The following is a 24,504-nucleotide window of genomic DNA, read 5'->3' on the forward strand; positions in this document are numbered from 1 at the left end:
CTGCTTGTATGGGAGCTAGCTGTGTGCAAATTGGCCCCTGTGCTTTACAAAGCAACAGTAACTACATTTTAGAAGCACTTCATTAGTTGTGGAGTGCGGGGGGATGCCCTGAGGTTGTAAAAGCTGCAAGTCTGACTTTCTCGAACAGATATGTTTTGACTTTGATTTGGTGACCAGTTGTGTGATTCTGCTGATCCTGTAGTTAGTAGTCCTTGGGTGCTTGTGATCTTCCCAAGTCCTTGTCTGCCTTTGTGTCTTCTGATTATGATGTTAGGCTGGAAGTGGAATGTTCGGCCTGGGTGGGCAGGCTGGACACTGTGGAAAGGAGGGAGATGGGCAGATGAAGGGGTTTTCTTGAGTGATTGGAGGGCATAGGAGCTACTGAGTGGCCAGCTTTTGTCACTGGGAGAAGCAATAGAGTGGGACTTGGTCTGTGACTGGGAATGAACCTTCCCCCCCCCCCCCCCCCCAGCTCCTGCAGTTTTACTCGCCTCCTTGAGTGTACAAATAACTTGTGTTCTTCTCACCACCTCCATGGTTTGGCTTCTGAAACAGGGGGAGGTAGTTCAGCCCTTCTTACATGCACTGGCCCTTTGAAGAAGCAGTTCTGTTGGTTCCTCCTCTATACCTCCTTAGCCCTGGAAGTTTTTCAGTGTTTCAGATTACAGCGTATTGTGTTAAAGAGAAAAGTCTAGTCTTCCTTCTGATTCTTCAAGTCACCTTAAATCTGTCACCTTTGGTTACAAACTCTTCGAGCTCTGGGAAGAGATAACCAAAGGTCCTCAACTGTAAGAACCTCCCCTAATTGGTATTCTTCATTTATTTTGTGTAGAAGTGCCTCCAAAGGATCCCCTTGACCTTCCTTTGTCCATCTTGGAAGTGGGCTGCTCAGGAAAGTTTGAGTTAATCACAGAGCCTGCGAGAAAGAATGGGTACATCTTCCCCTTAGCGACGGTGAGTGTTTGCACTCTTATTCCTTAGTAACACAGGCTGTGGGCGAGCTTGCACATCCATTTACCAAAGCAGTTTGACTGCAGCAGATGGGAGTACCCTTTCATGTGCTAAATGAAGTGTGTGTACGAGCAGGAACTGCGACTATCATCTTGAGCTATAAGAAAAGCATTGTTTTCTTAGTTTGTGGGTGGCATGATGGCACGGTGGTTAGCACTGCTGCCTCACAGTGCCAGAGACCCGGGTTCAATTCCTGCCTTGGGCAACTGTCTGTGTAGAGTTTACACGTTCTCCCCGTTTCTGTGTGGGTTTTCTCCGGTTTCCTCACACAATCCAAAAACGTGCAGGTTAGGTGAATTGGCCATGCTAAATTGCCCGTAGTGTTAGGTGAAGGGGTAAATGTAGGGGAATGGGTCTGGGTGGGTTGCACTTCGGAGGGTCATGTGGACTTGTTGGGTCGAAGGGCCTGTTTCCACACTGTAAGTAATCTAATCTAATCTTGAACACTGCCAAGTATTGATGGCTCGTCTGGTAGTACAGCACAGTGTAATATGTCGTCATGTGCATTCCCTGCAAAGTGGAGTGGGTGTGGGAGTTGGGATGCCATCTCCCTCCTTTTACGGAGTGGGATCATTTCCCCCAAACCCTCAACCCAACCCAACCTCCTCCCACATTCACCTCTGAATCACAAACTCAGTCAGAGGTGCGCACCATGTGTCACAAAGCTGGTTTCTTTTTTTTGTAAAAGCTGTTCCTTTTCTCAAGGATACTATGTCCTTGGTTTTTATTTTAGAGGGGTAATAAACTGCTCTCAGTTCCGATTAATCTGGTTTGGAACAGAGCTTAAACTGTATTGAGAGGACTTTCTGTTTATATGTGACCAGATGAGATTCCAGGCCAAAGTGATCATGTTTTAGAAGTGACCTGTATAATGAAAGGGTAGCGATCAGCTCTCTAGCTGAGCAGTTTAGTTTAGTCCAGAACTAGTTAGGACCTCTCTGCCTGTCTGTCTGTCTCTCTCTGCCCTTCTAACTTCAACCTGTGAGCATCTGTTTCATTTTTTAACTGTTTCAAGGGGGATTGCTTATTGGGACTGTTGTGTATATTCAGAACAGCATTATTAAATCTAGTTTGGATAGACTGAGCTCTGCAGGGGTTCTTTATTCTGTTCTTTGTGTTTCAGTCTGTAATTTTGTGAATACATTTTTTTGTCTGTTTTAAACCTGGTAGTCAACCTTGCTAACTTACTCTGGGTAATTTTCACTGTATCGTTACCGGAACAAATTGCAAAGTTATGGTCTGGGCTGCCTGCATAGGAATGTTTTGAGTGGTCTGGCCTAGTCCATAACACACAGAAACAGACCCTTCAGTCCTTCAGCTGACTAGATATTCTAAATTAATCTAGTCCCAGGTGCTAGCATTCAGCTCACATCTCTCTCTCAATGCTTCCTATTCAGATGGCTTTTAAATGTTGTAATCGTACCAGCCTCCACCACTTCCTTTGGCAGCTCATTCTATATGCACCCTATCTTCTACATGATCCCTTAGATCCCTTTTAAATCTTTCCTGTCTCACCTTAAGCCTATGCTCTCGAATTTTGGATTCCCCTCGGGGAAAAAAACCTTGGCTATTCATGTTATCCATGCCCCTCATGATTTTATAAGTCTTTATAAGGTCACCTCTCAGCCTCCGATGCTCCAGGGAAAATAGCCCCAGCCTATTCAGCCTCATTGTATAGGTCAAACACTCCAAGCCTAGCAAAGTCATTGTAAATCTTTTCTGAACCCTTTCATGTTTTACAGCATTTTTCCTATAGTAGGGTGACCAGAATTGAGCAAGTTTTCCAGAAGTGGCCCAGACATAGTATCTTTGAGAAAAGGAACAGCTTTTCCAAAAAAAAGGAACCAGCTTTGTGACACATGGTGCGCACCTCTAACTGAGTTTGTGATTCAGAGGTGAATGTGGAGGAGGTTGGGTTGGGTTGAGGGGGGGGGAGGCGGGGAGATGATCCCACTCCGTAAAAGGAGGGAGATGGCATCCCAACTCCCACACCCACTCCACTCCCCTTTCTAGGGGATGCACATGATGACATATTACACTGTACTGTCACAACATGACATCCCAATGCTCAATGCACTGAACAATAAAGGCAGTGCAAGTCCCATCATGGGGCTCAAGCACAAAACTCCAGATTGACATTCCTGTGCTGCACTGTCAAAGAGCCAATTTGGGGTGTAATGTTCAATCAGAGTCCCCTCTGCCTGCTTCAGTAGACGTGAAAGGTAACAGGGTGTATTTTGAAGGCGTGCCGAGAAGTTGTCCCAGGTGCCTTGGTCAATGTCGATGCCTTAATGTATATCACATAACAGTTTATCTGGTCATTATCGTATTGCGGATGAGGAAGCTCTGTGTTCAAACAGGCGATTCTGTTTTTGTATCATTCAACACCAAGAACACTTCAGAAAGTATGTCATTAGCTGTAAGGCACACAGACATCTGGACAGTGCTGTGACAGCAGTATAAAAGTGCTATGAGCCTTTCCATTCCCCTTACACCTTCATGGTCCCTGCTAAATACCTCCCCCCAAAATATGGTTCGCATCATAGCCCTTTTCTCTCCACAAATCTTCCGAGGGAACATTTTCCCGCCCCCCCCCCCATAAAAAACCTTCCTAAGGTTGGGATGTTCTCCCTATGTTCTTATCCCTTCTCTTGTTTGAGATCATCCTCTAAGCCTATTCTTGCATTATAGCATTCCTGCTCCTCACCTCCTTCCTCCATAAGGTAGTGACCCAGTTGCTCTGCTTCCATGGTCAGGGCACTGCCCCTCTCATCACACCCTCCATCCCTTCCTTTGTAGTCAGATATGTCCCTAAATCACCCTTCATGAGCAGGATCTCTCTCCTTTTTCTCCTATTCCACAGGTAAGGACTGCGTTGTGACTTTTACCTGCTACCTGTCTACCCCTCCAGTAGATGTGCGAATTCCCATGATACTATCTGGGAAGGAATACCTTGTCCACAATTCATCTTCAACAAATTAACCACAAGCTACGTCACTGGTTATATATCTTAATATATTTGCGGGAGTTTGCTCTGCACTGTAATACTTACTTGGCCAGGACATCAAAAACAATGTGAAGGGAGAATTCTGCTATTGATAATCAAAGTTACTGGTTCACAATGCCAGAAAACTTGTTTGAGTTTTTTGAAGAAGTAACAAAGAGGATTGATGAGGACCTGATCTATATGGACTTCAGTAAGGCATTCAACAAGGTTCGCCATAGAGACTGGTTTGCAAGGTTAGATCTCATGCAATACAGGGAGAACTAGCCATTTGGCTACAGAACTGGCTTGAACGTAGAAGACAGAGGGTGGTGGTGGAGGGTTGTTTTTCAGACTGGAGGCCCTGTGACCAGTGGAGTGCCACGAGGATCAGTGCTGGGTCCACTGCTTTTCATCATTTATATAAATTATTTGGATGTGAATGTAGGAGGTACAGTTAGTAAATTTGAGGATGACACCAAAATTGTAGTGGGCAGTGAAGAAAATTACCTCCGATTACAACAGGATCTTGACCAGATGGGCCAATGGGCTGAGAAGTGGCAGATGGAGTTTAATTCAGATAAATGCGAGGTGCCGCATTTTGGAAAAGCAAATCTCAGCAGGACTTATACACTTAATGGTAAGGTCCTAGGGAGTGTTGCTGAACAAAGTGATTTTGGAATGCAGATTCCTGGTTCCTTGAAAGTAGAGTTGCAGCTATAGGATAGTGAAGAAGGCATTTGGTATGCTTTGGTCAGAGTATAGAGTGTTGGAGTTGGAAGGGCATGTTGTGGCTGTACAGCACGCACTGGAATATTGCATGCAATTCTGGTTTCCTTCCTATCAGAAAGATGTGGTGAAACTAGAAAGGATTGAGAAGATTCACAGGGATATTGCTAGGGTTAGAGGATTTGAGCTATATGGGGAGAGGCTGAATAGGGAGAGGCTGTTTTCCCTAGAGCATCGGAGGTTGAGGGATGACCTTTATAGAGGTTTATAAAATCATGAGAGGCATAGATAGGATAAACACACAAGGTCTTTCCCCTGGGGTGGGGGAGTCCAGAACCAGAGGGCTTAGGTCGTGGGTGAGAGGGGGAAGATATAAAAAGAATCTAAGGGGCAACTTTCTCACACAGAAGTGATGCGTGTACGGAATGAGCTAACAGAGGAAGTGCTGGAGGCTGGTATAATTATAGCATTTAAAAGGCATCTGGATGAGTACATGAATAGGAAGGGTTAGGGGGAAATGGGCCAAGTGCTGGCAAATGGGGCTAGATTAGGTTAGGATATCTGGGTGGTGTGGACGAGTTGGACTGAAGGGTCCGTTTCCGTGCTCTGCATTTCTATAACTGTCATTGGACATGTCCCATTTGTGACACCCGGAATTCCATGATTTCTCAGGTGTTTTTAGGTTGCATTCTGTGGGTTGTGGCACTTGGGGCTGGGATGCTGGGACCTTCCGGGGTAACTGTGACCTGCCACTTGCTGACTTTTCTCTGTTCTGCTTCCAAACCAGCTTCCGCATGGCTTACCACCATACGCCTTGGACCTCATCACTGAGGCAGAGCAACGCTTCCTGTCCGACCCCTCGTTTCTCCCCCTCCATCACTTTGAAAACTCCCAGAAGTAAGTTCCTTTGTTGACGGGCACTGACACTCGTTGCAAGGGGAATGGGGTATCGAGAATATAAAAAGCTGGGAGTTTTATTACAGCTGTGCAAGGCTTTGCTGGGGCTGCATCTGCAGCGTTATGTATGGTTTAGGTTTCCTTACTTGAAAAAAAAGGAAGCAATTCACTCAACTCTGAGATAAGGGCCTTATCCTACGCAGGAAAGATGGTCATGTTGGTCTAATATAGTGGCGTTTAGATGAATGATCGCTGAAGTTATTGAAATACAAGATTCAAAAGGGAATTGGTTGAGGTGGCTACTGGGAGGATATTACTACTTGTGGGAGAGACTGGAAGTAAGGGGCACAATTTAAGGATTGGAGATCTCCCTTTAAGATTGAGATGAATTTGTTTTCGCTGAGAATTGTCAGCAAAATTTTCTCCCTCAGAACGTAGCAGAAGCTATGTCGTTGCAATTTTTCAAGGCAGACTTAATTATATTTTTAAGGATCAAGAAGTGAGCCAGTCAAGGAATTGGAGTTGTGACCATATGAAAGTCGTGACATAATTGAATGGAGGAGTAGAGTGGAAGTTTTGTGTGGCCTAATCCAAAGTCCTACTTACTGGCTATTTTAAAGGCTCAATATGTTTTGTTGAAATACGAAGTGAAAAAAGTGGAAGTTTGGATGGTGTGTAAAAGGGAAAGAACTTCTTGTAATCACTGGAAGCAAGAGTTGCACTGTGTGTTGTTCACTTACAGGAATGAATGAATGAATGAATGAATGAATGGAATAAAACCGAATTTGATATTTTTGAGAGATGAACTAGCACCAGGTGCCTCAGGGGGCGGGGTGGAAGAGTATTGGGGAAAAGGAATCTGCTGCCCAGCAACAGCCTTTGGGTTGGTTTTAACTTTCAGTTTTGTCGCTGAACTGATAGAGTCTGCAAAGAATCCAGGTCTCTCTCACTCCCTCTCTGAAGACATTCAAATAATGTTCAAAGACTCTACAAGGAGTAAAGACCTCGAATTCAAGCCAAGCATGATGATGAAAGATTAGTGAAGTGAATTTTCACTGAGTTTATCTGTCCTCCAGAAGGCCCAGGGTGGGAATACTATGTTGACTGCCAATAGCAATGTGATTTTGTTATCAAAGTCCAACCAAACTGTGAGATTGACACTTGTTTTCCCTTTGCCGTTTAGTTTCTTGATCCATAAACATTGTTTCTTTTAGCCATTGTGTTTTCTATGCACAATACTTCTGCAAATCTGTCCATCTGGTCTGTCCTGGGTTTATAATGGGAGGGATATGCATGTTAGTAATTAACAATCCATTTTGCCATATGTTAGAGGATAGGTTTGCTTCCTTCCATTGATGAAACCTCGTGAGTTTTTTTAAAAAAAATCTTTGATAGTGGTCACGTCATCCTCATGATTAAATTGGTCATTTATACATTTCATAGAATCCGTAAAGTGTAGAAGCAGGACCTTTGGCCCATCAAGTTTACACCACACTCTGAATAGCATCCCACCCAGACCCATCCCCACCCTGTCCCTGCATTTCCCAGTCTGCACATCCCTGGATTATGGGGCAATTTAGCATGACCAATCCACTTAACCTGCACATCTTTGTGACTGTGGGAGGAAACCCATGCAGACTCTGGGAGAATGTGCAAACTTCACATTCGGCTGGAATCGAACATGGATCCCTGGTGCTGTGAGGCAGCAATGCTAACCACTCTGCCACTGTGCCATCCCTAGTGATGACTTGGGAACAGTGGGGCATGACAGTAAGGTCATTCCACCCAATTGTCATTTATTACCCTCTACCCTCTATCTGGGGGCGGGTGAGAAGAATTTGCAGCTTGGTTTACAAGGGACTCTGGTCAAGCTATTGCACTGAGCAATGAGCCAGAGAACAACCGTTATCTCATTTGTACCGCTGCAACACCCACAAGGTATTTGCAAGTTTTTTTCTGTCTGCAAACAACAGGGCCCTGTGTGTTCTTGTATATGTGATGATCAGTATTGATTCGGTGGATAAGTATTCATTTAATACTGTTCACCTCAACCTGAACCTTGAATGTCCATATTCTTGCCATTCTCTAGGTAAAGACGTGTTTTTTTTCCTGAATTTATTAGGGAGTATCTTATCCAGCCCCTTGATCTGGTCTCTGGCCACAAGTGGAGATATATTCTGTCTTTACTCTGTCAAACCACTTGCACAATTTTAAGTATTTGTGTATGGTCACTCCTTAGTCTTACCTAGTGCCTATCCTGCTTACATTCTGATGGTTATAGCATTCCTATAATGCTATATAAAGTGCCCTTCTATCTCTTTTTGTAGCACAGAGCCCAGAATTCTGCGAAGTATTGTGAGTGTAGTCAAACTAAGGTTTGCAAGTTTAACATAATTTCTGTATCTTAGAGTTGGGTGTACGTTCTTCAACTGCACTTCATCTGTCTTTTCCCAAACTGTTTAATCTCTGAACATTTTGTTTTCCTATTTGCCTGCATTGCAGGGTCTGGCCGAGAGAGGTATGCGTGGATTCTCTGTATCATGTCGATGTCACCCCTGTTCATTCAACGCTTAAAGTGGAGAGGAACCAGACCACTGGCGAGTTGCTGGGCTATAAAGAGGTACGGTGTGGAGGTGTCATAGAGTTATTTTACACCACGGAAACAGTCCGTCTCGTTCGTGCCGACCAGACAGCACCAGTACCTGCAGCTGTTGTCTATCATTTTATAATTGTTTATAATTTAGAGGATGCACCATGATCACCTCAACTTGGACTGATTGCTCATTAAACAATGGGGAGATGGTGACCTTGTGTTCACATCATTGGGTTAGTAGTCTAGGGGCCTGGCCAGAATGTAAGGGTTGTGTTTTCAAATCCTACCTGGGACCTGGTGGAAATTAAGTTTAATAGTCCTGGGATGGAAAGTTAGTCTCAGAAATGGTGACCAGCTATTGCTGATTGTTGTCAAAAGTTTCTAATTCGCAATTAACCTTCAGGGAATTAAATCTGATGCTTTTATACAGAAAGTCTGTTGTCCTTGTATGCACCAGGAGAGGCACAGGAGCAATTTTGCGAGATCTGGGGACTCTTTTTCAGTTTAATTGTACAACTTTAGTCAGTTGTTATTCAGAGATTTGATTTGATAGAACCAATCTAAAAGTCTATTGAACCTGATTTGTTACAAGACCAATCTAGTAAGTATGTTTTTGCAAGTTTCACAGAATTTATCATACTTAACATTAAATTTAATAAATAAATCCTAGGCAGAAAATATTTGAAAGAGGCAGTTAATGTCATGAAGGACTCTATTGATACTAAAGAATTATACTGGATAAAAAACAGTAGCTTTAGACAATTCAGGACAGAAAATGAGTTTGATATCTCTGGCTGGCTGGATACATATCTTTTGTTCATGTGCCTGAGATTTTTCTTCAGTTTTGGGTTGGCTTACTTTAACCTAGACTCCAAAAGAGTTACGGCTTGTTAACTCTTGCTAGCTGCTACCCCACGCTGTATGTTAGAAGCATCCTAACCTTTAATTGGCCTGTCAAAGTATGAAAGCACATGATCAGTCTCTGGCTAGGTAATGTGTGCTCGATTCCAGATTGGTTTCTTTAAAACTGTTGACACTCCCTAAAACCTCAAAGTTTGTGCAAAGATTTGTAGCTCGGGTGCTTGTTGTAGTGGTTCTGTTCGCCGAGCTGGAATTTTTTGTTGCAAACGTTTCATCCCCTGGCTAGGAGACATCATCAGTGCTCTGGAAGACAGCTAACAATCCTAAGAAGACAGCTAACAATCCGCATACATGAACACTAACTAGCCACGAAACGACACGACCAGCTATCCCTAGTAGCCACACACTCAGACAACAAGCAACATGAATTCGACTGGGAAAACACTACTATCATAGGACAAGCCAGACAGAGAACAGCCAGGGAATTCCTAGAGGCATGGCATTCATCCACAAACTCCATCAACAAACACATCGACCTGGACCCAATATACCAACCACTACAGCGGACAGCTGAAACTGACACCCGGAAGTGGCAAGGACAGACCACTATAAATACCGGAAGAAACATCAAAGAAGCGCTTTGCAGGAGGCTTCAGAGCACTGATGATGTCTCCTAGCCAGGGGACGAAACGTTTGCAACAAAAACTTCCAGCTCGGCGAACAGAACCACTACAACTCCCTAAAACCCCTAACCACCCACCACCATGTGAACTTCAAATAACTGTTGATAGGGACATATTTCCAAGAATAGGCCACTCAGCTCCTTGAATTTGTTCCTCCATTCTAAATCATGGCAAATCATCCAATGCAGTGCTTGAAACAAGTTGACAAAAGTCACTTTCAAAAACCGTTTGGTTTCTTTTGCTCTCCAAAGGAAATGGGAGTTACCCCAGAGCTTTATCACGGTACTAAAGCATGTTAAGATTAGATTAGATGACTTACAGTGTGGAAACAGGCCCTTCGGCCCAACAAGTCCACACCGACCCGCCGAAGCGCAACCCACCCAGACCTATTCCCCTACATTTACCCCTTCACCTAACACTACGGGCAATTTAGCATGGCCAATTCGCCTAACCTGCACATTTTTTGGATTGTGGGAAGAAACTGGAGCACCCGGAGGAAACCCACGCAAACATGGGGACAACGTGCAAACTCCACACAGACAGTCGCTTGAGGCGGGAATTGAACCTGGGTCTCTAGCACTGTGAGGCAGCAGTGCTAGCCACTGTGCCACCGTGAACATTGAGGAGAAAATGACATTGCAAGATGTCACAAAATATATAAATTGCAGCAAGATACATAAAGCTCAAAACATCCAGATAACCCAACACATGTAGGTCTGTTACATACTTTTAAGTTACAAAACTAAAATAATTTAAACCCTCATACTGTCCTGAAATCCAAAAGTTAATTTAAATCAGCGAGTCAACATTAGTTGCCCTGAGTTTGCTTGCTGGGACCATGAATGCAAGTTCCAGTATTTGTATATTAGACCAAAAAGCAAATGATTATGTAAAAACTAAGGGATGTTCCAGCACCAGTATTTTACTGACCACAATTGAACAAAAATAATTCTTTACTTGCTTGATCAGGTCGCAATTACTGAAAAATAAGTACCTCTCAAAACGATTGATACTTAATTGCTCTTGAGGGCGATTTGGAACAGACAACAAATGCAGGGCTTGTGGTGATACCTGCATCTCATGAAAGAATAAACTAATCAGAGGCAGAGAATATTTGAAAGCGGTATGGTTACCAAAAAGGACTCCACTGAATACAACCTGTCTCCAATGGCTGAAGGACGATGAAGGTATAGATTTAAGATGATTCACAAAAGAACCAGAAATGGCAAGAGGAAATAATATTTTGCACAAAAGTGGGACTGACTAGATGAGACTTCAAATGAGCTGGTGCAGGCTTAAGGGCTCAGTGGCCTGATTCTGTACTCTATCATTCTTTGATTCTATTCGCAATGAAAGTGCAGCCTGACAATGAAGAATCAATAAAGTAAATTTTCATCATGGTATATGCCCTCCAGAAGGCCCAGGGTGAGTACACTGTTGCAAAGTGCTATCAAATGAAAGTTCTTTGCTTGTTTTCTTTCCGACAGGTACTTCTAGATGATATGGGATTGTCAACAAAGAACTCCCTTTCTCTGCAGCGACCACCTGGCCCTCCGTCACAGTCTGTAAGAGGCAGTTCCACCAATTACCCATTCTGGCCAGGTACCGTTCTCAGCTTCCCCGGTATTATATTGATGCTTGTGGCAACAAAGTCCAATAAGATACAGCTCTTCCTCCACTGACTTCTCCCACTGATCCCCATCATAACACCGTCCCTCACGTGTGTTCATGTTCTCCAATCAGTTCACACTCTCTAGTACATATGTTGCATATTTATAGTCACAGAGTCATACAGCACAGAAACAGACCCTTCACTCCTACCAGTCTATGCCAAACATAATCCCAAACTAAACTAGTTCCACTGCCTGCTCCTGGTCCATTTCTCTCCAAACCTTTCCTGTTCATGTATTTGCCCAAATGTCTTCTAAACATTGTAATTGTACCCACATTCACCTCTTCTTCAGGGAATTCATTCTACGCAAGAGCCACCCTCTGTGTCAAAGATTGCCCCTCATGGCTTTTTTGATTGTCTCTCTCTCTCTCTTGTCACCATAAAAATGTGCCCCCTAATCTTGAATTCCCCATTCCAGGGAAAGGACAACTACCGTTAACCCTATCTATCCTCCTCAAGGTCGTCTCTCCATCTCCTAAGCTCCAGTGAAAAATGTCCCAGCCTATCCAGCCTATATGACTCAAATCTTCTATACCCAGCAACATCCTGGTAAATGTAAACTTAGGAGTACCAGCATGAGCTATACACCAATGCCTGATCAAGGGAGAGATTATCCAAGAGATATGTAGGGACCCAAAAAGTACTTGTCCACTTGATGCCAGTGACAGATTGCTAAACCTCTCCAGGAAGAACAAATGTTGAAAGGGAGCTGGGATGTTTCCACCTGGAAGTCCAGAACAGAAGGCCATCAATCTCAGACAGTCACTGAGAAATCTAATAGGGAATTGAGCAGAAAACTCTATCCAGAAGGCTATGAAAATGGAGCTGGCTAGCACATAATGTGGTTGAAGTGAACAATGTGAATAAGGGGAACTGTAGTGGGTTGGATCTCAAACAGTGATGAGATAGAGAGCTAGAAAGCGATAGAGAGCTTCGTGGCATGGTGCAACCATCTCTCCCTCAAAGTCAGCAAAACAAAGGAGCTGGTCATCAATTTCAGGAAACCGAGTAGAGGGCATGTCCCTGTCTGTAGCAGTGGTGCTGAGGTGGAGATGGTCGAGACCTTCAAGTTCCCAGGAGGAAATATCACCCGTAATCTGTCCAGGCTCGTCTATATCGAGAAAACACGCTACTTCCTCCAGAAGGTGAAGGAAATTCAACAGGTCCACAGTGACTCTCAGCAATTTTTATAGATGCACCACGGAAAGCATTCTATCTAGATGCATCACAGCTGTTATGGCAGCCGTAAGAAACTACAGAGAGTTGAGAACACAGCCCAGTCCGTCAGGCAAACCAGCCTGCCGTCCATTTACTCTGTCTATACTTCCCACTGCCTCGGGAAAGCAACAGACGTAATGAAAGACCCCTCCCACCCTGGTTATACTCTCTTCCACCATCTTCCATTGGGCTGAAGATTTAAAAAGTTTGACAACATGTACCAATAGATTCAAAAGCAGCTTCATCCCTGCTGTTATCAGATTATGAATGAATGTCTCCTATTAGTTGATCTTTCTCTTCTTCATCTCTGTCACTGGAACACTATACTCTGCATTCTGTTCTATTACATAAGGTATGATTTGTCTGGATAGCACGCAAAACAATACCTTTTACTGTCACATATACTAAGATAGTAATAAATGAAATGAAAATTCTTAAGAACATGAAGGAGAAACTAATACGATATTTTGGAAGATGGGAGGATTGTGCTGAGCATTAAAGTACTAACATTGATCTGTCAAGAGCAATGATTTGTTTCAGTGCTGTAAATCCTATGTTGCAGAATTAGCTCATGCTTCTTTTTCTGCCTTCCTGTGTCTTCACAATTGATCCGCTGTCTTTGTAGGGGGCTTGGATGAGCCGAGTTTGGATACAATTAAGTCAAAGGGAGAACTTGAGGAAAACATTGACTTTGAGAAGGGTAAGTGCTTCTGAGATAAAGTTCGAATAGTGCTCTCTCGCTTGCAGTTGTTGAAAATGTTGTGGAATGATGTATTGCAGGCTGCATCAGCAGTTTCTATCTATCAATCATTGCCCTCGAGAAGGTGATGGTGAGCTATCTTCTTGAACCAACCCTTGGAGTACAGGGTCACCTATAATGCTGTTAGGGATGGAATTCCAGGATTTTGACCCAGTGACTGTGAATGAATGGAACGGCGATATAGTTCTGAAACAGGATAGTTTGGAAGGAAACATGTAGACAGTGGTGGACCTTGGCACCTGCTACCCTTATTCTTTTGAAGTGGGGGGAATCACAGGTTTGGAAGGGGCTTTCAGAGGAGTCTTAGTGAATTGCTGAAATGCATCTTTTGCCCACTGCTGCCACTCTCCATCAAAGATGAAGCAAGTCTGTGGTGGATAGAGTGCCAGTCAATTGGGCCACTTTCTGCCAGGCTCTGCAGAGCTTCTCCTGTATTGTTGGAGTTACTCATGTCCAGGAAAGTGGAGAGTACTCTATTTTACTCCTGACATTTGCCTTGTCGATTGTATGCAGACATGGAGAGGCTGGAGGTAAGTTTCTTGCCATAGAATTCCCAGCCTCTGACCAGTGTTTGTAGTTGCAGTATTTATATGACTAGTCCAGCTCCGTCTTTTTTTGTCAGTTATAAGCATATTGATTGTGGGTATTCAACAATGGTATTGCAGTTAAATGTCAAGGACGTGATTGGATTCTGTGTGTTTGGAGGCAGTCATTGGCATTGATGTGGCACAAATATTACTTGTCACATATCAGCCCAAGGCTGGATGTTGTCCAGGTTTTGTTGCATATAGACTGCTTCAGTATCTGAGGAGTCGGGAATGGTGCTGAATATTGTACAATCCTCACATCTGACCTTATGACGGAGGGAAGGTAATTGATAAAAATGTTTGGGTCTGGACGCTATCCAGAGAAATCCCGAGAATCAAGGAATCCCTCCAGTGTGGAAGCAGGCCATTCAGCCCATCAAGTCCACACAGCCCCTCTGAAGAGCATCCCTCCCACACCCACTCCTCCCCCCTATCCCTGTAAACCTGCATTTCCTTTGGCTAACCCACCTTGCCTGCACATTCCTGGGCACAATGGCCAATCCACCTAACCTGCACAGCTGTAGACTGCGGGAGGATACAGGAGCACCTGGAGGGATTCCACGTAGACATGGGGAGAATGTGCAAGGACAGTTGCCTAGGGGTGGAATTGAACCTGACTCCTGAGTGTTGTAAGGTGGCAGGATTAACCACTGAGCCCCACAATCCTGCTGAGATGTTCTGATATTAGGGTCATTGACCTCCAACAACCTCAACCATTTTCCCTTTGTATTGGATATGACCAGCATGGAACTTTTCCCGATTTCCCTTCACTCCAGTTCTGCTGAGACTCCTTGACTCTGCACTTGGTCGAATGTTTCCTTAATGTCAAGGGGCCTCACTTCTGGAGTTCAGCTGTTTGGTCCATGTTTGAATTAAGGCTCACGTCTTGTGAGAAAGATGAGGATTCAATGTCCCCATTTCCACTTGCAGTCCGGCCTGTCCCTGGCTTCAGCGCCCTGTGCAGATATAAATGCATTCTGCGTATTTGCTTTTACAGATTTACTGACTGTGCCTCCAGGATGGAAAAGAGGAATGGATTTCAAAAAAAAAGGTAACTGCTTTGAATTAAGGGTTGCTCAATCTGCAGTTGTTTCAGGGGGTGAAATAAGGGTGACCTTCCCTTTATGCAGTGCACACTCTCTGATTTGAACTGTTTGCTGATTGCATCAAACAGCATGTTCTCTTGGCTGCAGGTTGTGGGCAGAGTACAAGCTGTACTCGAACTGCCTGTGCTTGCAAATCCAAAGTGAAATGTGCTCTCACAGCTACCCAATAATCAATAAATCTTCATTTGGTACCACACACAACTTAATGAAAGGCTGAGTAAATTGGGTCGACACTATGTTCTCTGGAGTTTAGGAGAATGAAAGGTAGCTGAAAATGTGTTGCTGGAAAAGCGCAGCAGGTCAGGCAGCATCCAAGGAACAGGAAATTCGACGTTTCCAGCATAAGCCCTTCATCAGGATTTCGAATTTCCTGTTCCTTGGATGCTGCCTGACCTGCTGCGCTTTTCCAGCAACACATTTTCAGTTTTGATCTCCAGCATCTGCAGACCTCACTTTCTCCTCGAGAATGAAAGGTAGTCATACTGAGACAGACTGGATGGAGAAAGGGTTTGACAGGGTCAACACTAAGAAGTAGCTTCTGCTGTCTTGGTATCTAGAAGAAGTGGAGGACAGCCTGAGTGAGGGGATGAACATTTAGGTTTGAGATATAAAAGTGAACTTCTTCACTCAGTGTATTAAAAATCTTTGTACTTCTCTACTCCAGAGGATTGTTAATGCTCCATTGCTGAGTACGTTTACGGCTAAAATAGTCAGAATTTGGATTTATCGGGAGTCAAGAGATTGGAAAGTGAGTAGGAAAGTGGAGTTCTGACAAGAGATTAGCCATGTGCATATTAGATCATGGCACAGACTGAATGGGCTGAATGCTATACTCCTGCTAGTCCTTATGTGCTTCAGTCCTACAATACAGCTGAAACCAAGAAGCTTCTTGGTCAGGGGAGAATGCCACCCAGAATTTATTGCCCATCCATAACAGCCATTGCAAAAGTGGTGGTGAGCCACGTTCTTGAACTGTTGCAGCACTTAAGGTGTAGGGACACTCACAGCGCTGTTAGGGAGGGAGCTTTTAGGATTTTGATCAGTATTGTTTCAAGCCAGGGTGGTAACTGAAGGGAAACTTTTTCAGGTTAATCCACTGCCCTTCTCCCAAGTGGAAATCCCTGGTTTAGAGAGTGTTCTTGAAGGAACTTTGCTCAGTTGTCGCAGTGCATCTTGTAGATGGTGCACACTGCTTCCAACGTGGCGGAAGGAATGAATTTTGAAGTTGATGGTTGAATGTGGTGCCAGAGAAATAGTCTGCATTCTGTCGAACCTTTTGAATGTTGTTGGAGCTGTGAGGGGGAAGTATTCCATTGCCTTGTTGATGCTTGGCAGGAATTTGGGAGTCAGGGGCTGAGTTATTTGCAGCAGAATTCCATGCTTTTAACAAGCTCCTGGAGACAGCATTTATGTGGCTGCTCCAATTCAGTTTCTACATGTCGACTAAAGACTTTAATTCTTCCGGCCCTTTCCTTCTCATGGTGTCTCTTTCTCTTTCTTTTTCTTTTCTCTCCTCTATCCATAGAGCACAAAGTGACCCCTGGCTTACTGAACCTCTCGAACCTTATTGGAGCGATGGATGACTTAAATCTGGGGGGATCCAGCGATGAAGAGGACGAGAAAAAGGCAACTGAGACCAAGCGGCCTTTCCACAGAACCAACAGCTTGGAAGATTTGGTTTTACAGGTTAAATTTCTTTTCAAAATAGGAACAAGTTTGACTAAGACTTCAGCACTAGATCCCTTAAAAACAAGCAGCCAGTTATAACCAGGCTGAGTGAGACCATTCCCTCAGCATTTCCAAACGACTCCGCAATGGAAATGATTCCTCTTTGAGAGAGAGTAATAATTTCATCCCATTCTCCTTGTCTTTCCTCATCTCCCAAGTTAATTGTTTCCTTTTGTGTATTTCTTCCATTTCCTTTCGATAGCGATGTTTGATTAAATCTGCAACTCAAGCAGTTTGTTCCAGATCCCAACACACAGTTTCGGGTGAGAGGGATGTCGGTTTCCAGAAACAAAAGCTGAACTTGGGTCTCTTCTCCTTCTGTTCAGGAGCTGAAGGTCACTCCTCAGCCTGACCAAAGTGAGCAGAAAGAGGAAGGGTCCGTCCCCGAGAAGGAGCAGTGGGCTGTCCCAGTTGATATCAGCACCCCTGTGGACGATTTCTACAAACGTATCCCAGATCCAGCTTTCAAGGCAAGAGCTGAGCTTTCAGTGGCTCTCGGTATTGGAATGGGACTGGTTGCTGGGGTTGTGAGGCGAAGCAGTGGAGGAGTGCACCTGTTTTGCCCATTTCAATAAAGGCTACTGCACGCATCTCTCTCACTTGCACTGTGGGGGCATTACACTGTCGGAGGGTCAGCGCTGGGGGAGTGCCGTACTGTCAGAGGGTCAGTGCTGGGGGAGCGCTGTGCTGTCAGAGGGTTGGCGCTGGGGGAGCGCCGTACTGTCAGAGGGTTGGCGCGGGGGGAAGCGCCATGCTTCAAGGATAGTTTGCGAAAAGTTCTGTATAAGTCAAAGTCTTTTATTTTATCAACCTATCTCAATGACTGAATGAAGGTCCGAGATCCTCTTCTCCTGGTGATCATGTTAATGTGTTCTCTCCCCACCCCAAAACCTCTCTCCCTTTCAGTGGCCCTTCGAGCCAGATGTCTTTCAGAAGCAGGCAATCCTTCGCCTTGAGACTCACGATTCCGTGTTTGTGGCGGCCCACACGTCAGCAGGAAAGACTGTCGTCGCTGAGTACGCCATCGCACTTTCACAGAAACACATGACCAGGTGAGAGCCTGACAGAAGTAAAAGCCCATGAACATGGTCTTCATTTCCCTCAGTTCTTTCGACACTGAGGATTGACAGCCACTCAGTCCCTGGCAGCAGCCAGTTCCTCATCTGAATCTGTTGGTGGCACAGTGGCTCAGTGGTTAGCACTGCTGCCCCACAGCACCAGGGTCCCAGGTTCGATTCCAGCCTTGGGTGACTGTCTGTATGGAGTTTGCACATTCTCCCCATGTCTGGGTGGGTTTCCTCCGGGTGCTCCGGTTTCCTCCAAAGATGTGCAGGACAGGTGAATTGGCCAGGCCAAATTGCCTGTAGTGTGAGATGCATTCGTCAAAGGGAATGGGTCTGGGTGGGTTACTCTTCGGAGGGTTGGTGTGGACTTATTGGGCTGGAGGGCCTATTTCCACACTGTAGGGAATCTGATCTCATCAAACCTCGAGCAATTTGATTGTCCTAGTGCCAGTACTGAGGGAACGTCACACTGTCTGAGGGTCAGTGCATCTGTGCTGTGGTGGTGAGGTGAGGTCATTGGGCTGTTATTGCTGCTGTCGTATTGTGGGTTGAGTAAATCTTTAGGGTGTGCATCTCTTTCTAACGAGACTTTTAAAAACTTGTCCGCACCCTCAGGTGACTAAAACATTCCACGTCCGATAATTTTGAAAAAGAGCTGGAGAGCTCAGTGTCCATGGCAATCATCTATCCCTTGATCGAAACAAGGAAATAAAATATCTGCTCATCTGTCTCATTAGTGTTGATGTGGGAAGTTGCTGTGTTTAAAAACATTATTCCCTTGCGTTCTGACATGGGCTGCACTTGAGAAAAGTATTTAGTCGATTCTGAAGTGATTTTGGTCATCTTTGAACTGTTGAAAGGTAGAGGAGACAAGAAATGAGAGACGTTTCTTACAATTTAGGAGAGAGTGGGAACACCTTCCTCAATTTGGGATCATGGTCGTCCATTTCATTTGAGATATTGGCAAATCTGATCCTCCAGGATCAAAATCAAGCTGTATGGATATTCAATCCCTTTCAAAGCAGTGACCTACCACCAGACTGACTCCTTTTAACTTGGCTGTGTGAATTTTGTACATGCGTTGTCGGTTGACCCAGTTTGCATCAGAATTGCAAACTGAACAAAATTCCACCGAAGTTTTGGGTTGTAAATTGGCGCTGCTCTTGAGTCGAGATCCTGGCTTCTTTGTCCTGCTTCACCATCTTGGGATAGCATTGAAATTGAGAAATTCCTTCATTCAAGAGACTATACTCCCCCCAGAGTGTAGGTGCTCAGTCGTAGAGTCGCTTGGATTTGATCAATGTTTGGCAACAAGGAGATATGGGCAGAAAGTGGAGTCCAGCCTAAATACCAGCCAAGTCACCTTGAATGGTGGGGTGGTCTGATGGGCTGAATGGTCTACTTCTCTGGTTATTGTGTTCTTCAATTTTATCATAACTTCATTAGTGGGCAGCACAGTGGCACAGTGGTTAGCACTGCTGTCTCACAGCGCCAGAGACCGGGTTCAATTCCCAACTCAGGCGACTGACTGTGTGGAGTTTGCACATTCTCCCCGTGTCTGCGTGGGTTTCCTCCCACAGTCCAAAGATGTGCAGGTCCAGGTGAATTGGCCGTGCTAAACTGCCTGTAGTGTTAGGTAAAAGGGGTAAATGTAGGGGATTGGGTGGGTTGCGCTTTGGCGGGTCGGTGTGGACTTGTTGGGCTGAAGGGCTGTTTCCACACTGTAAGTAATCTAATCTGTGACTAGAAGCATTCTCTTCCCCCACCCCAACAGGACAATCTATACATCGCCGATTAAGGCCCTGTCCAACCAGAAATTCCGGGATTTCAAGAACACCTTTAAGGATGTTGGCCTTCTGACCGGAGATGTCCAGTTACACCCAGATGCTTCCTGCCTCATCATGACGACCGAAATTCTCAGGTCTGTAACTCTGCCTCTCCCCTTGTTCTCCCGGAGTCCACTCGTTCGTCGTTTCTTTCCTTCCTTTCGACGTTTTCTTTATCAAACTGGTCTCCTCCTCTAGTTCCCGTCTCTGCACTGGAGCCTGAATAGTTTCCTGCCTGAGACCTGCTTGCTTTCATCATTTTGTGGGATCACTTGCAGGGCCAGCATTTAGTGGTGAAATTGTAGTGGTGCTGCAGTCCATCTGGTGTAGGTTTGGGATCTAGTGGATAGGTAAATGCCAGTCAAATTGCAACCTTGTTTGTTATTTTGTAGCGCTACAATACCATGCTGAGGCTCATAAAGCCCACTTCAAAGGACCGTTAAAGAGTTAACCACATCGCAGTGCATGTTGATTCACACTTTGGCCAGGTCGGGTGAGGAAGGTAGATATTCTCCCTGAATGAACAGAAATGAGCCAGATGTATTTTTATGCCAATCCAGTTGTTGCACAATCACTTCTACGAATAATCGAGGTTCCTCTGTAGTTCAGAAGGACATGGGCAGGGAGTGTTTCTTTTGGTTAAGTGAATGCCGGATAACACAGTTTAGCCAAGCATCAGGACTTTGCGATCTTGCTCAGATATTCGGGTAATCGAGCTTCCTCATTTATTTAACTAACAAATTCGATTCCTTGGGTGTCCCAGAGAGAATTTGAACTTTCATCTTCAGAACATTGGTCAGGATGTCCAGATTACTTGTCCAGGAAAATTTACGCCATCTAATGTTCCTTTTGTTGGTTAATGACTGCGGGTTTTAAAACCGGACCTGTACAAAATTTGCAGTTATGTTGTTGCTGCATGTTACCTATAGGATGTCTTAAACTTAAGAGAAACCTGTGACTGGGAAATCTGAGATTCTAGTGGAAGAAATTTGTCCTTGGGTCTATGCTGGATACCTAGATCACTTAACCAAGTTTAATAGATATCAGTGGTAAGGCTGTAGAGTCAATGTCAATGACCAAGATCAGGAAGTAGATGGATGGACTGTTGTACACAGTAGGGAGTAACAGTGATGTAGCAGTCAAGTCACTAACTCCTCAGCCCAAGCTAACAGTGTGGAGTTTGACACTGGTTTAAATCCCGTCATAACTGCTCATGCAGTTTAATATTTGCTTATAATGTACAATAAAAAGCGAGTCTCAGTAAATAATTTTCATCAGTTGTTGTTGTTGAAACCAATTCTGGGTTTTTAGAATGATAATGTCTTTTGAACATTTGCCATCCTAGTCCACATATGACTGTCCATATTCAGCAATTAATTGTCCTCTTTAAGAGCTTAACAACCCATTCAGTTCAAGGGCAATGCAGGATGAGCAGCAGGTACATGTGACACCCACATCGTATGAAAGGATAAGGCCAAGATACTGTGCAGACTGGGTCTCCGTGACATTGTGTCTCCCACAGGTCCATGTTGTACAATGGCTCGGACGTTATTCGTGATCTTGAATGGGTGATATTTGATGAAGTCCATTACGTCAACGATGCTGAGGTGAGACAAATCAAGTGTTTTGAAACTCACACTTCCTCAGATCTCTCGGGCAAACTGGAAATCGCCCCAGCAGCTGAGGGGTAAGATTCATACCGTACAGAAGGAGGCCAGTTAACTCATCGTGAATGTGCTGACATTTCGTTCGATTACAAATGTAACACCTTTTTATTCAAAGAAAGGAGTCAGAAAACAGGAAATTACAAGCCTGTTAGCTTAACATCTGCCTTAAAAAAAGAAGTTAGAAGCTATTAGTAAAGTATTACACTTCGATAAAGGCATGTAATCAGGCAAAGTCAACATGGTTTTGCAAAAGAGAAATCCTGTTTGAGCAATCCATTGGAGATCTTTGAGTAAATAACAAGCTCTGGTTGAAAGGAAATGATTGAATGTATTACTCTTGGCTTTTCAGAAGGCATTTGCTGAATCGCCGCATCAAAGGTTATTGTGGAAAATAAAAACTCATAGTGTAGGAGGTAACATACTGTCAGGGATAAAAGATTGTTCGGCTAATAGGAAGCAAAAAATAGACGCAAGTGGGTCTTTTTCACATTGACAAGCTAACGAGGTGTGCCACGGGAATTGGTGCTGGGATCTCAACTTTTCACAGTTTATATATGGTTTGGATGAAGGGGCGGAAAATGCTGTTGCTACTCTTCCTTACAACACAGTAAGGGAGTGAAGTCAGTGCTGACGAGGACAATGGGATATCAATAGGTTAAGTGAATGGGCAAAGTTGTGGTTAAAAAAAGGATGATGTGGAAAAATGACCATTTAGCAGGAAGAATAAAAAAGGAAAGGTTGCAGAGGGAGCTGGTTGTCCTAGTTCACGAATGGCAAAAGGTTAGCGTGCAGGTATAGCAAGTAATTGGGAAAATTCAGGAACATTCTTTGGAAAGAACTGTCATAGTTCACCAGATGGATACTTGATTATAAAAGTTAGGTTATGCATCATTTATGCTTCAGTTACACAAGGCAGTAGTGAGACTGCATCTGGAAAACCATGTACAGTATTGCTATCTTCTTTAATAAAGGATATAACCATGAGGATGCAAGTCCGGGAAGGTTTGCCAATCTAATACTTGTAATAATTGAGTTGCCTTCTGAGGAAAAGTTGGAACATGCCAGACGGAAAAGGCTGGAATTTGGAAGAGTAATAGCAACTTAAGATCCTAAGATGGATGTGGAATTAATATTTCCTCACAGAGATCTAGATTTGGGGGTCACTGTTTTAACATTTTGGGATCACCTTGTGGAGCCTGTAGTTCCCCTTTGGCTCAGACAATGCAACGGAGAAAAGAATCAAGTCTTTTTTTTCCTTTGTAGGATAAATTGTTGAGCTTGGTTAAAATTTGGCATCCTTGCACTTGTCCCAATCAGGGCAGGAAAAGCAGTTAGAGCAATATTCGCTTGATGATTTGGCCATGGCGCACTTTTGATGTTATGTGAGGTGCTATGTAAATGCAGTTCCCCTTCTTCTCTCCTTGCAGAGGGGTGTCGTATGGGAGGAAGTGCTGATCATGCTCCCGGACCACGTGAACCTCATTCTTCTGAGTGCCACAGTTCCCAATACCCTGGAGTTTGCCGACTGGATCGGGTGAGCTGTTTCCTTCCAAGCCTCAGAATAAAGGGGCATGCCACCCACTTCCCTCCCTGCTCTACAGCTCCCCTTAAGGGCCCTTCAGCAGGAGGAGGGACATTGGTGAGGAACTGGCTTGAATTTCACCTTATACTGTGCTGATGACTTAAAAGTAAATTGAACCCAGAGATGTTCTCTCTGCAAGAAAGCAGGGTCCCAATTTAGCGAAGGCTTATTAAGCGTTTCCAGTAAAGACTTTAATCTGAAGCATGTTTTCGGAGATTTCCATCAGGGCGTTGCTCTGGGAGACGCACCTTTTGGTTAAAATGATAAATATAAATTTATTTTATTAATATTGGGGAAATCAGACTCTCTGCATCAATAAAAACACAGGCCATCAAATTCACCTTTTGCCATCCCAGTAGTCACAGGTTACACTGCTCGTGGAGTTGTTGACTAATCTTGGTGTTTAACCCCTATACCAAGGAGTCATCAGCAGATACAGCCTTAATGCAGGGAAAGCCTTGACTGGTGAAGAGTGTAGGAATTGACAACTGTTGTGATCACTTCTAATAATCAACCACAGAATTCGAGTCCATATTTTCAGTTATTAATTGGAGTGTATGCAGTGAGCGAGTCCACTCTGGACTAACGAGAATGGAAACTCTGCTGAATACAAGAACTTAATCAATTTACACATCTTCAATCACTTTCACAAATTCCAACCTTGTCAGTCTATAAAGAGACAGTAAATTTATGTTTTCAGTCCAAAGGATGTACCTTCACTCACCCAGATGGATATTGCTTAATCTTACCCTAGTTTTGTACAACCCTTATCTGTATGTTTTGATCTGTGCCCTCAACTCTCTCCAAACCAGTTAATCCTTTTAAGGTTTCCGAGACTTTTCTGGAAGTGGCCTGCTGCCCCTGGCCTTTCTGGTGTACAAAGATAATTCAGAGAATTCTCTCAATTTTTCTGTGAACGTAGAAATCCCTACTTAACCATATAGTCTAATGAACTCTTTAGGAACCAGGACTTGGCACTGTACAATCCTGCAAAAGTATAGATCATAGGCGAGAGAAGTAGGAGGAAGCCATTCACACCCTGGGGCCCGCTGTATTAGATAATAATCTTAAGAACTATAGGAGCAGGAGTCGGCCATCTGACCTGTTCAGCCTGCTCCGCCATTCAATAAGATCATGGCTGATCTTTGTGGACTTGGCTCCATTTACCAAAACCCTTAATTCCTTTACTGTGAAGAATCTAACTACCTTTGCCTTGAATACATTCAATGGGGCAGCCTCGACTGCCTCACTGGCCATAGAGTTCCAGAGATTCACAACCCTTTCGGCGAAGAAGTTCCTCCTCAACTTAGTCTTACATCTACTCCTCCTTATTTTGAGGCTTTGCCACCCCAGTTCTAGTTTCACCCCCCCAATGGAAACAGCCTCCCTGCTTCTATATTACCTATTCCCTCCATAATCTATATATTTCCATAAGATCCCCCTCTCGTTTTTCTAAATTCCAGTGGTTATAATCCCAGTCTACTCAATCTCTCCTCATAAGTCAATCCTCATAACTCTGGAATCAACCTCCTCTGCA

At 44.2% G+C, this 24,504-nt stretch overlaps 1 protein-coding gene across 2 annotated transcripts in view; it reads left to right on the plus strand.

Annotated features, from left to right (window-relative positions):
• Positions 1-24,504, plus strand: part of skic2 (SKI2 subunit of superkiller complex) — a 55,694-nt gene that overhangs the window by 1,981 nt on the left and 29,209 nt on the right. The window contains exons 2-13 of one of the 2 annotated variants that reach the window (XM_060850414.1): positions 833-954; positions 5,511-5,620; positions 8,123-8,240; positions 11,245-11,359; positions 13,273-13,347; positions 14,992-15,045; positions 16,626-16,786; positions 17,155-17,298; positions 17,735-17,880; positions 19,667-19,813; positions 21,241-21,325; positions 22,813-22,919. In XM_060850414.1, the coding sequence (XP_060706397.1) occupies positions 833-954; positions 5,511-5,620; positions 8,123-8,240; positions 11,245-11,359; positions 13,273-13,347; positions 14,992-15,045; positions 16,626-16,786; positions 17,155-17,298; positions 17,735-17,880; positions 19,667-19,813; positions 21,241-21,325; positions 22,813-22,919 (1,384 nt within the window). The remainder of the gene's footprint in view (positions 1-832; positions 955-5,510; positions 5,621-8,122; positions 8,241-11,244; positions 11,360-13,272; positions 13,348-14,991; positions 15,046-16,625; positions 16,787-17,154; positions 17,299-17,734; positions 17,881-19,666; positions 19,814-21,240; positions 21,326-22,812; positions 22,920-24,504) is intronic. The other variant, XM_060850415.1, reaches the window with a different exon arrangement.

The sequence above is a fragment of the Hemiscyllium ocellatum genome, chromosome 35 (assembly GCF_020745735.1).
Source record: "Hemiscyllium ocellatum isolate sHemOce1 chromosome 35, sHemOce1.pat.X.cur, whole genome shotgun sequence".
In the NCBI taxonomy this organism is placed as follows: domain Eukaryota; kingdom Metazoa; phylum Chordata; class Chondrichthyes; order Orectolobiformes; family Hemiscylliidae; genus Hemiscyllium; species Hemiscyllium ocellatum.